At 36.5% G+C, this 12,926-nt stretch overlaps 1 protein-coding gene across 1 annotated transcript in view; it reads right to left on the reverse strand.

Annotated features, from left to right (window-relative positions):
- The window catches only part of LOC308640326 (NBAS subunit of NRZ tethering complex-like), a 53,490-nt gene that overhangs the window by 17,221 nt on the left and 23,343 nt on the right, over positions 1-12,926 (reverse strand). Inside the window, exons 4-5 of the mRNA XM_081312282.1 lie at positions 7,638-7,721; positions 2,467-2,620 (exon numbers count right to left, since the gene is read on the reverse strand). Of these exons, the coding sequence (XP_081168408.1) occupies positions 2,467-2,620; positions 7,638-7,702 (219 nt within the window). The 5' untranslated portion in view covers positions 7,703-7,721. The remainder of the gene's footprint in view (positions 1-2,466; positions 2,621-7,637; positions 7,722-12,926) is intronic.

Raw genomic sequence — 12,926 nt, forward strand, 5'->3', positions numbered from 1 at the left:
AAGCTAAAACAAGAGGCCAGAAAGAATATGGATTTAACTTATTTTTCTAGTTATAAAAGAGGTAGGATTTGAACTTTCTGCCCTAAAAGTGGGTAGGGGTAGTAAGACCCATTGAAGGAGGAGAAATAAAGACAAGGACAAGAGCAGAGTGAAGAAGAGGTGGCAAGAATGACCCCGGGTGAACCACAGCTGCATCCACACATCCAGCGCCTGCATCCACTGCCATTACCATCCTGCCCAAGAGAAAGGCTGCAGGGAATGCTAAAGGAGATAAAGCCAAGATCTGCAAGTTGTCTGCTACACCTGCTCCTCCAAAGCCATGGCCCAAGCCTAAAAAGGATGCTCAAAAGGAGGGAGAGAGAAGGGAGAAGCTGAGGCCAGCAAGGATGGGAATAACCCTGCAGAAAATGGAGATGCCAAAACAGACCAGGCACAGAGAGCCGAAGGAGCTGGAGACGCCAAGGGAAGTGTGTGCATTTTTGGTAACTGGCCTTCTGGGGACTGTACATGTTGAAATGCCTTTTTTTTAATCAAGTTTTATAAAAATGCAGAATTTTGTTGTTTTTTTTTAAGCTATGTTGTTACCACACAGAACACTTCATTGTTGTTTTGGGGGGAAGGAACGTATGTCACTAGTAGATTGTCTCCAAAGCTGGATTGCTGTGGGGGAAAACACCTTTCTCTTCTAGTTTGAGACGACTTCTTTGCAGTTCCAATATACCTCCTGCCCCACCTCACTTCCTATACACACACCATCCCCACTATCAACACGCCTCATCCCATCCAAGGCCACAGATAACATTAGATGCACATTTTGTGTTGTACATTGTATGGACTTGGACAATTGTATAATGACATTTATCCACCTTTATAGTATTATTAAGAGTACTTTCACTGCCCTAAAAATTCTGTGCTCTGCCTACTCCTCTAACCAGTGGCAACCACTTATCTTTTTGTTGTTTCTATAATTCAACATTTTACAGAATGCAACACAGTGGAATTATATACTAGGTAGCCATTTCAGATTGGCTTCTTTCACTTAGTAATATGCATTTAAGGTTCCTCTGTTTTTCATGGTTTGAGAACTCATTTTTTTGTATTTAGTAATATTCCATTCTCTGGAACTATCATAGTTCATCCATTCACTACAGAATTGTTCATCAATTGTAACAAATGTACCACTAAAATGCAAGATGTTAGCAATAAGGAAAATTTGGTGGGAGGAGTAAGGGTGTGTAGAACTCCACAGTAGCACACTATTTTTCTATAAAGCTAAAATAGATTAAGCAGGAATTCAAGAAGGCTACCATGTGGAAAACTGGACCTTCTCAGATACACAAAGTAGAAATGTAAACAAGGATCTACATCTTTCTTCCCACGTGTTATTGCTTGCCAGAACCTCTAGAATCAACCTTTCTGTCAAACTAAAGACTGATGGTGGGAGAGGAGGTCCAAAGCCAGGATGTGGGGAGAAAGGAAATGTCATCTACTGACCAAAACCTTGAGACTTTTAAAGTGCCTTTTACCATTCTTTGTTTTGAATTACCAATCTGCTCTCTTCAGATGAGATCAACTATGGCTTACATTGACAGAGCACTCAGTTATTAGAACTAGGGTAAGGGGAGGGGCACACGTGGTAGTGTTCCTTTGAAGTACTGGAGATTGAACCCAGAGGCAGTCTACCACTGAGCTACATCCGCAGCCCCCTTTTTGTAATTTTGAAGCAGTGTTTCACAATCTTCCAGCCTCAGCTTCCAAAATGACCGATTACAGATACTACACTACCAAGTTCAGCCAATTGGCAGAGTTTTCAATGTTCTCAAGTATATTTCTTTATTCTCATGAACTCTGAACTAGAACTAATGCCAAGAGAAAATTGAGGTAGTACAAAAAATGTACAAAATCACAAAGTCTGTTAGTGGAAGAGTCAATATTCATATTCAGCAACTTGAGCTCAGTATAATCCTCATCTCTGAATCATGCCTCCTCTCTGATGTAGTTATGGATCTCAATAAAGGTACATAAGCCTAAGAGAAATTTAGTACAGTTTTAAGGAAAATATTAGAAATAGCTTTGAACAGGGTTCCTGAAAGGCAAGATCACAATCAACCATATTACCTCACTGTAAAATGGGACTGGTCAAGCACTCTATGTAGAAAAAATATTTTAAATTAATGTCAGTAAATTAATACGTAGACCAACAGGGACAGAATGTTTTGCAGCTTATATTATAAAAGATTTAGAACTTTTCTTGCACATATTTGCTCTATAAGAATCCAAAATAAAAGCCACAAAAACTTCTGAGGCAAAAAGTAAATGAACAAAAGTAATAAGAATCACTCATTCCATCCCTTGCAAATGAGCTCCATGATTCCCGACCTTGCTATCCACATCCATTGCATACGCTGAGCCCTAAGGACCCAACAACACTGCAGTATCCCTGGGCAGCAGCAGTTCTCCCCTCACCTGCCCGGCATGGTGCTCTATCTCTTCTGCTCTGCTCTGATACCAGTCCATAGCCTTCTCAACTGTAAGCTGGGCCGTCCTGAACCTGAGTAACTCAGGCTGCGTGGCATACAAAAATTCACTTTCATCTTGGAGACTCGGCTCAACAACCACTCTGCAAATCACAAAAGGAACAATTAACAACTCATTGGAATGCTAGAAAAAAAATTAATTTTATGAGAGAAAGGGGGAAATAAGTGACAGAGGGATTATGTGTGTGTCCTTATGTGTTTTCTCCTATGTATTTGCATACTTACAGGAAAAGACACTTTGGGAGAATTTATTTTCCTACGGTTTTTCCCCAATTGTAAAAATCATAAAACAATTGTGCCACAAATCAAATAACTTAATAAAATCACCCTGGAAAGCAAACTGGTTAAATCAAAATCACCTGTGCTGGCCAGCCAGGCCTGGGTTAGCAAATTTCCCCCAGATTACTTCAATTTGAGTTGGAATTACAAAATCTTGTTTTCATAAACATAAAATAACACCTCATTTAGGTTGGGATTATACCTGTACTAGGCCCTGGCATGGAAGCAATGCACTGGTGTGTGCCCAGGACTACTCCATAACATTCTCCACCAAATGAACAATAGTGAAAAATGAACAATACCTTAAAGGAACACACACAGGGATAACATCATGAGGACCACAAATTATAAGGAGTTTTTATGAGGATGATCAAAGACAATTGCCTTCCATGGTTAAGGGACAAGACTAAAGTAACCAGACTCCCCAGATGGACCAGGAAAACACCATGTTCCTTTAGGGACATTCATTCATCTAAAGTGAGGTGGTAACACATGTGGTTGGTTATTGTGGTTATAAGGAAGTGAGCTTATATTGGCACCATTTGTCCTTATAGGACACATCATTTAAAGTTTACACATCAAAATAACCAAACAAAATAGGTGAAGCACAGCATAATATTAAAGTATTTTGCTAAATCTGTATGACATTCTGCTCAGCAATGCCCAAAACAGACCAGAGGTTGGGAGGTTTTTTTCCTCCTGTTCCAAATAGTCAACAAGCCATCTGACAAAATTACTATTGAGAACTGTTCCACATAATTTTGGTGGATGTTGCCACCTCTTTTCTCTTTTCCTACTATACTTCTATAGATAACATTAAAACTTCCTGAGGAATCCTTAAGATTTCTCAGAGCTATATCAACAATTGTATGTAGAATACATATCACTGATATCTGTCTTCTCATTTTTAAAGGTACTTCTTTATTGTAAGCACACTGTATTACTAACAAACTGGAGAAAATATTTTTCCCCAATTCCTGGAAAGTAATAAAATATCAAATGATATAATCCATGAAAAAATTAAGGAAATGAGCTTGTAAGTGTGCTACAGAGCATGCAACACAATTCCACACTGAAAGCTGTGAAACCCTGGGCAAGTTACTTAGCTAAAACTACCTTAGGATTCCTTTGATTCTAAAATGTGGGGCTAATACTACTGCAAAATGTTGTAAAAATTCAAAGTAATTTAAGTAAATAGACAACACTGCCTGGCATAAACCTAATAGTTACTTGGTTTATTTATAGTTACTATTTGGGGGGGGTTTCCATCAGGTGTGGCACATGATTAGACACAAAGCACCTAAGTACCTGGGCATCTTAGGCACATACCCAAGATAAGCCACTGTGCTTGTAACTGGCACCACACCAAGTCTCACGTGTGGAATGATCCTTTACTTAACTAGCCTCCTATTTTCATTTTTCTTCCAGGGATTTTTCCCCCACACACAAAGCATCACTCCTCCAAGCAGTTTTTTAAATCTGCCCCTTTTCAGCAGGGAAAAATAGCCACCAGCAACTCAGAGTTCCTTTGATGCTTTTTTTCAGTCCTTACCCATTTCCCTCTCAACACCATCTGAGAGGATTTAACTGCTCTCTCCTTCAGGAATCAGCTTCCCTTTCATTCCAGCAGCCATACAATCAGGATTCCTTTCATCTTTTCGGCTGCTCCTTTTTGGTCACCTTTGCTAGGATATCCTCTTTACCCAACATTAAATATTAGCACTTCCAAATGCTTAACCCAGCTCTCTTCTTACTGTGTACTCTCTCCAGGTCTCCCTGCAACTCTACAAATATAAATGACCACAGACAATTCAACTACCATATTTTACCTGTAACCCAGACATCACTTAGAAGCTTTAAGATCTTCCTGCTGCTTGTTCCTAAATATTTTCCTGGTATTTCAAATGCAACAAAACTGAAAACTAAATCTGTGACATCCTCAGGTAATATTTTTTTATCAGATTTCTGTTGTAAAAAAACTAAGAACATTTCTTATTTTCAGTTCTTGAAGAGGGCCTTGCCTTTAGCCTTTCATCACTCCCTCCTCATTGCCAAACATATCTCCACTGAGCTAATTCCTGCTTATTCTCCAAATTCTTCAAGTCCCCACAGGGATTCTCTCTGACCTCCACCAAGGTTAAGGCTTACCCTCGCATTGCCCACAATGCCCCGCCACGTCTTTCATAGTACTCTGCACTTCCACCTGGGGCACACCTTCGTGAAGACAGGGACTACACAGCCCTTTTCTTCCTTCAGAATCCCTGGGACCTAACCAAAGACAGATGCTAATTAACAGAACAAATGACCTGTACTACTCAAGCAAGATCTGTATCATCTTCCAAATCATCTTTTCATGGCTTCACATGTTTATAGTTTCTGGAGTTTCTTCCAGTTAAGTGCTGTGGTTGGTCTAAGAAGAAATACCTTCATTCTTGGCATCTACTTGTTAGAATCACAAGATACAAGGAAAACTGAGAAGAACCCAATGAATGGGTCCAGTCCTGGGCTTCCAGTGCTGCTCCATAAAAAGCATCCTCTCAGAGGAGCTGGGAGGCTGGGCAGGGGAGGGGAAAGTCATATTTAATTGGAGAGAATTTGTGCAGCACCATCATCTCACTTTCCTCACCATGGACATCAACCTTACACCTTTTTAAATTTCTCTACCTTTCAATTTTTCATTACAATTAGTAAATAAAGAATTCTACTTAAATATGGTCAATAAAATGTTCCCATTTTATCCAAAAAATTCCACTGATAGTAAATTCTTAGGTGGAGGTATGAATATACAAGAAACTGTTGTTCTTTTTTCCTGAACTTAACACCCACTGTACTCTCTCCACTCTTGTTTGCGTGTATGTAGTCACTGCTACTTTTTTTTTCCAATTTCTAAAAGATCAAATACTAAAATATAAAATATTTTGCAATGAGGGCTGGGGTTGCGGCTCAGTAGTAGAGCACTTGCCTAGCAAGTGTAAGGCACCGAGTTCAATCCTCAGCACAACATGAAGATATTTTGTCCACCTATAACAAAAAAATATTTTAAGAAATATTTTGCAGTGGTATTTCAATTACATTACAACATACCATCCCCCTAAGACCTGATTCTTGAAGCCACCCCTTATCCCCTACTCTCACCCCCAGCCGGGCACAATGTTATCCAGGGCCTTGCTTTTGCATATATTAAAGTCCAGTTTGGAATCCAGTGGTGTTTTCTTCTCATTTCACTCCCTATTTAATAAAGGAAACCTTAGAATAGCTTCCTGAAACAAGGTATATAAGAGTGACAAATTTCATGAACTATACATAAATCAATCAAATATGAAAGCAGTTAACTCGATATTGAAATCTATATAAGATACATTCTTCAAAAGTTTCAAAAGGATTCCAATTGTCTTAAAGCTTCTTGTATTTTTATGGATGTTTGAGGTCCTTCTGAGCCCCAATTCCTTCCATGTAGTCTCTTTAGAACAATGTATCCCTGATATTCTTGAAGTTTATAATGTGCTTCAATGTAATAAGCATTTCAATCTGAATATTCACAACCTTCAACTCTAAGTATAGAACTGAATTATTTCTTATAATTTTATCTACTTTATTATCTATGTGTTTTTAAAAGCCTGTAACTTTAACAGAGGTTTGTTTTTAATACATCCTTCTCTTATATTCTAGCTCCGTATTTTCATTCTAATATCTACAAAATCTCCTGGATTTAATTTTCTAATTCTTTAAATTTTGTTTATCAAGAACCATACGTTTAATGTCCCAAGTTCTCTTTAAGCCTTTGTTCCCATTTTATACAACTATTTATCTAATAAATATAATCTTATCTCCCAGGGAATATTATAATTTTTGAAGTTTCTTTCTGTCAACATGGTGCATTTCTTTCAGTTCTACTTAATGTGTGTTTTCCTCACCAGTTAATTTGTTCTACCTGCTGGACTATATCCTTAGATGACCAGGAAGCTCTGTGAGTGTGGCAAGAACTGCTTATTTACTATATCCTTATAGTGCCCTAACCTTTGGAGACAATGCCTTAGTATTTAGAGCCCTATTCCAGAGGCCACTCTACTTCTCTAGAAAGGAATTCTCCAAACTTCTTGGGGATTATTCCTGCATCTGAGAGGAGGGAGTATGAAGGAAATTTGGAGTTCCAGCATTCAGGAGATATATAAATTCCTGGATTTTGAAACCCATTTCTTCATTCCCACCTATACTGTACCTGGTATCCAGGAATCTGGAGGCTTTCCAGCTAACTAGAGGTCCTCTGGTCTCATGTACGGAAAATATGGAAGGAGAGACAATGAAGAACTATTTGCCCAATTTTGGGGAGTGGGGAATAAAGGAATTCAAATGTTTCTCATATGGACTTTCACTCCCATATCATATCTCCCATCCCCTTCTGCAATACTTATACCTCCACATCCTGAGGTTTTTCCCCCCAAGATCAATCTTATAAAAATGAAAATTAAAACTAAATGAAAAACAAAGGTATATGTATGTATATGTGAATGTATATATATATACACACATACACTTTAACTGAGAAAAATGTTTACCTGAAAAATTAAAACAGCTAAAATGAAGAGTTGTAATAAAACCATTTCACAATCCCTTTGTAACATTTAGTATCTTCTCATTGAAAAGTTTCAACATAACCAAATCAACAGTTTGTTGTTTTGTTTTGTTTTTCCCCTTAACTTTACTCAAATGCTCCAAATCAGGAGCACCATCAAGAAGTGATCATATGTCACTTTTTCACAGGGCCATCTATTCACCCATCCCACAAAGAAATGCAGATGCCTAGCGTGGGCTCATACTAACCTGCACTGCAATTCTTCGCACCAGTCTTTAGCTCGGTGTTTATGTTCATGCCAAGGAACGATCATCAAGGAGTCACCACTAAAACTTTAAAAATAAATAAAAAAAATCACATATACACACAGTATTTAAAATACACACCATTTAGCTTCATAAGGAATATGACTAGCTTCTCAAGAAATACAAAACCAAAAGGTGTCTCTGTAAACTTAACCATCAAGATTTCCATTTATAGTATTTTAAGTGGCATATGATACACATTGTATGCAATATATACGTGGGAAATACCACATTACTGCTTCCTCTTTAATTATAAGTTTCAAAAAGAAAAAGAAAAATTATGAACAAAAAAATGGCAAATAATTAAAGAATGGTATAGATATGTCCATTCATACATTCTAAAATTCTTGAAAAGCTTGTACTGCATACTCTTCACATCAACATAAAGGGTTCCCTACCCCAAAACCCTGCAATATAGATCAGTGCTATCCCAACTGAACTCCCAGTGATCATAGAAATGGGCTGTGTGTCATCCAACACAGTATATCTAATAGGCACTTGAAATACAGCTCCAGATACTAAAAAACAGAATTAAGTAATTCTATTTAATTTTAATTCATTTAAACTTAAGTAGCCACATACGGTTACTGGCTATGATAATGAATAGCACAGACAGGCAGCAGCAAGAGTGGAGAAATTATTCTGCAGGTTGAAAAACATCACTAGAAGATGACATAAAAGAAAATCTAAGACAAAGAAATTCTGACTGTTTGGGATGACAAATTTAATTTAAAAGGAAATGGGAAATAAACAATAGGGTAGTGGAGCAATTTGATACAAATCAAAAAAAAATTGTCCTTCAACAAGTTATGCAGTCTTTAGCACAAGAGTTTCCAAAAAAAGGTGTTTTCACCATTATTGCTAAGGTCCCTTTTACTTTTAACACCCACAAATCAGAAAAAACTACTTAAGTCTTCTGAGGAAAGACAGAACTTTTAAAAACAAACTTCAACTACCTTATCTTCATAGCTCAATAAAACATTCTCTTATTTGAGTAACAATAATGGCATTTTCCTAAAATTTATAGCCTCAGAAAAAGAATTGCACTTCTCCTATTAGGTGATGGCATAAGCTTTGCACAAGAAACACTTTATAAACATCTGAAAATTATGTTCATGAAGAAATTGGTCTTCAAGTGAAAAGTAACAGGAAATAACTGGAGAGTTATGAAGTGGATGAGTCTGGGAAGGTGCAGTGAGCACTCGTTAATAGCATCACTCTTGCTTTATTACTGGAGCAAATTATCCAAAGTCCAGCTTCCTCAGTAGACGTATAAGTTTATTATATGGTATAATAAAAACACAGCTTTTCAGCAAGGCCATGCTATCTAGCAAATATGTACCAGGCATACTCTAAAAGCTTGAGTTCATATTTCTGATTCAGATGATTTAGATGAATAACCTTAATGATAGAATTTCATCAGCCACTACATAAAAAATTTTTATTTTCATGTCATCAATAATTAGTACTTTATCACAAACCACTAAAATGAAAAATAAGAAGGGTCACATTTGAACACAATGATGACAATGCTCACTCTTCCAACATAATATTAGAGCAATGAATTGAGAGTGAGGGGGGAAATGAACCTAGCAAGCTATTATGCCTTTTCTAATTAAAGCAGACACGACACGGTTCCTTCAGCTACACAAAATGTTTTCTACAGGAATCTCACAAAACTATCACACACTGAGATTTGTATTTTCTATATAAATACATATGAGATAGAACATCTATTATTACTAAAATGATTAGTAATAGTAGGGGACCCTCAGGAAAATATTTGAAATTCGGAATCTAGAAAAAAACTTTCACTATCTTCACTGAACAAAAATGGATAAAATAACTATTTACAATAATACATTAAAATCAAGTTCTGCTCAGAGACCAACTGTGAAAGGTAGACCTGGTAAGTACTTTGCTGCACTTTCAAGGACCGGCACCAACTATCCCGAGTCTAAAGTGCTAATACAACTGCTACTATTATTTTGTCTGCAGTGAAAATCAGCAACAATACTTATTCTTATCTTCGTCCAGTCCTGCCAACCTAATTTGGCTGACATTACCTTCCTCATACTACAGTGAAATATTGTCCATCCTCATGAAGCTAACGAATGACAGTCTGTTTCAAACACACCAGATAGCTAGAATCCAAAGCTTACATTTTTAAGTAGCATATTATTCTGCCTCTAAAAAGGATGTAAGGGCTATAATCTAGCTCTCAAGTACATTTGTACCACTCCCCTATTTTATACATAGTAGGAACCACTCAAACTTTAGCACAGCAGCCTTTTCCCAATTTTATACAACCATGTATATCTCTCTTTACATGTGTAATTAAGATACATTTAATCTAAGATATGTAATACACACTTTTATGAAACTTCTACCCCATTCCTCTTAATCTTAGATCTGATCATCAATGTTATCATAAAAATGAAAACATTCTGCTCTTTTATTTTCTAACAAATGGTTCCATGAAAACAATTATTTTAAGAGTCTAAAGTGCTTGCTTAAAAAGTGTCAAAACTTCTTTATTTTCCTTCAAATCACAGCAGTTAAGAAATAATCAAAAGCCAGGCATGATGTGGCATGTCTGTATAACCCAGTGATTCAGGAGGCTGAGGCAGGAAAATTGCAAATTCAATACCAGCTGGGAAACTCAGCAAGATCCTGTCTCAAAGATTAAAAAGGGATGGGGACCGGCTGTGGTTGTGGCTCAGCAGTAGAGCACTCGCCTAGCACATATGAGGCCCTGAGTTTGATCCTCAGTACCACATAAAAATAAATAAGAGTGACAAAAAAGGGGGGATGGGGAATAGAACCCCTGAGGGCTTCAATCCCCAGTAACCCCCCACTACGGAGACAGAAAAAAAATCCTTAAAGAGCAAATTTTTGTTTTTGTTGTCAACTGTTATATTCTTAGTATCTAAAGTAGTGCCTGCTCTTCAACAGACTCTAAAAACAATACATGTTGATTGACTTAAATAATCGACAACAAAATTTTTAAACTGATCATGAGCATCAATCAAGACAGGAATATGACAATGAAAGGAAACAGTTTGTTCATAAGAACCAGATATGCCAAGGAGGTGTGCTTCTATAGCAGGGAATCTATAGATTTAGGAGTGAGCATGAGGATGCTTTCCTAAGACATTATCAAACTGATGGAAGGGCAAGCTCTATAGGCTGAGTATCCCTTATCCAAAACACTTGAGACTGAAGTATTTGATCACTAAGTTCTGCAGATTTTGAAATATTTTTACACAAGAGATTATCAGGTAAGCGTCCCAAAAATTTTACATTTTGAAGTACATCCAGTTTCAGATATTAGATTACAATATTAGAGACATAAAGCCCATACTGTTGGATACCTCATTGTACTTCAGTTTAAAAAAAAAAACAACTTAAGAATATACATTCCAGGCTCTCAGTGGTAGAGTGCTTGCATAGCACATAAGAGGCAGTGGGTTCAATCCTCGGCAGCACATAATAAAGTATAAGTCTTATGTCCATCTACAACTAAAAAAACCTTTAATATACATTTCTCTGAAACAACATTCTTCATACTTCAAAATAATTGGTTCTATCATTGCATATGCAAAAATACCCAAATTTTAGTTATACTTTCATACAGTAGAATGATAGAATGCTTAAGTCAGAGAAAACCTTTTCACTAATTCTGTTCAGACCTAATATATATATTACATAACTCAATTACTAGACAAAATTCCAATCCAAACAAACCTAGAAATCATACTGCAACTCACAGAACTACAGAAAGTTTGGTTATTTGCAAAACATACAGTATAAACCCAAAGTTCCAAAAACACCCAAAACTCCATATACATATACTTCATTTCGTCTCAATCTTCCATTTTCTACTTAGTGCCAAAATTTAAGTATAATGTCATGCCCACCCACCCCCCCAAAAAAAGATTGCATAGTAAACTGAAATTATCTCTTTACAATAGCTACTTTTGCTTAATTTTAGAATTCTTCATATTAGAAATGCTGTTCATTGTTCTATTCTGAAAATAACTGTTGGTTTCATTTGAAGGTAACATTTACCTGTGAGAAATGTAACAAGTTCTGTTACATTCAACAATACCCTCCCCAATGATTTCTCACACTAAATATGTTTTATTTGAAGGAAAATTTATCAGAAAATAAACTTCCCAGAAGCTCTTTTATCCACATTCTATGCTTTGGAAACAAAGAACTAAGTAGACAATTGCCACCTTTTATACATTAGTTTTAAGATTGAGTTATATTTCTATTATTTAACAAAGAATAAAATGTTACAGTAAATTCAGCACACAAAAAATAATAATTTGGGCCTATGTGTGTAACTGCACTACAGTTGCCGTTGCTGGACAAGTTGAACGGATCTGAAACTCAATGGAAAAACCAAAGAGCTGCTGATCTACCCTAGTGCCAAGATGGAAAAAAGCTGCCCAATGACATCCTTCATGGTGTTCTTCTGCATCTATGAGGTTCAGTTTCATTAGTTAATAACTTACAAAACAGAGCAGAAATAGCCATGATTAAGAGAAGGAGGGCAGCAATGCTCTATAATTTAGATAATCTGCTTCCCATTACCAACTTAATCTCTGGGACACAGCTGCCTCATCTATGTAGTAAATACTATAAAAGTATCTGCCCCAATAAAAGACAAAAGCAAATATTTCCTGGGATTCTAATTCATAATTAGGAGTATGCTCTTAGTAGTCTAATCCTGATGTCAGAACTGTGGTTCTACCCTGTGTGGCTTGATGAAATTATTTAACCAGCCTGTGCCTCAATTTCCTACTAAAATAGCAGTAGTAACAGGATAGGAAGGGTTATATTAGTACATATAAAAACCTTAAAATAGCACTTAGCAGACACTAAATATTCAATGTGAACAATCAAAGAAGTATCTTTTCATAAGCAGCAAAGAAGATACACATGACGGTTAACATCAAGATGTACTTTATGATAAATTTCAAAAAATGATGATTTTCACAAATATATAAAACTTACAATAAACTCTGATCCAAACCTGAGTAAAATGACACCAATATATTATCAGTAATTAGAAAATATAAGTTGATTTATGAGGTAGAAATGGCAATTTCCAAAAGATATTGTCTCTCTCCCAAATGCACAAAAACAAGTTTAAAAACAAGTTTTTAACCATGATCAAAGTATGGGGGCAGGAGATATAGCTCAGTTGGCAGAGTACTTGCC

The sequence above is a fragment of the Spermophilus citellus genome (genome assembly GCF_964194105.1).
Source record: "Spermophilus citellus genome assembly, contig: SCAFFOLD_175, whole genome shotgun sequence".
Lineage (NCBI taxonomy): Eukaryota > Metazoa > Chordata > Mammalia > Rodentia > Sciuridae > Spermophilus > Spermophilus citellus.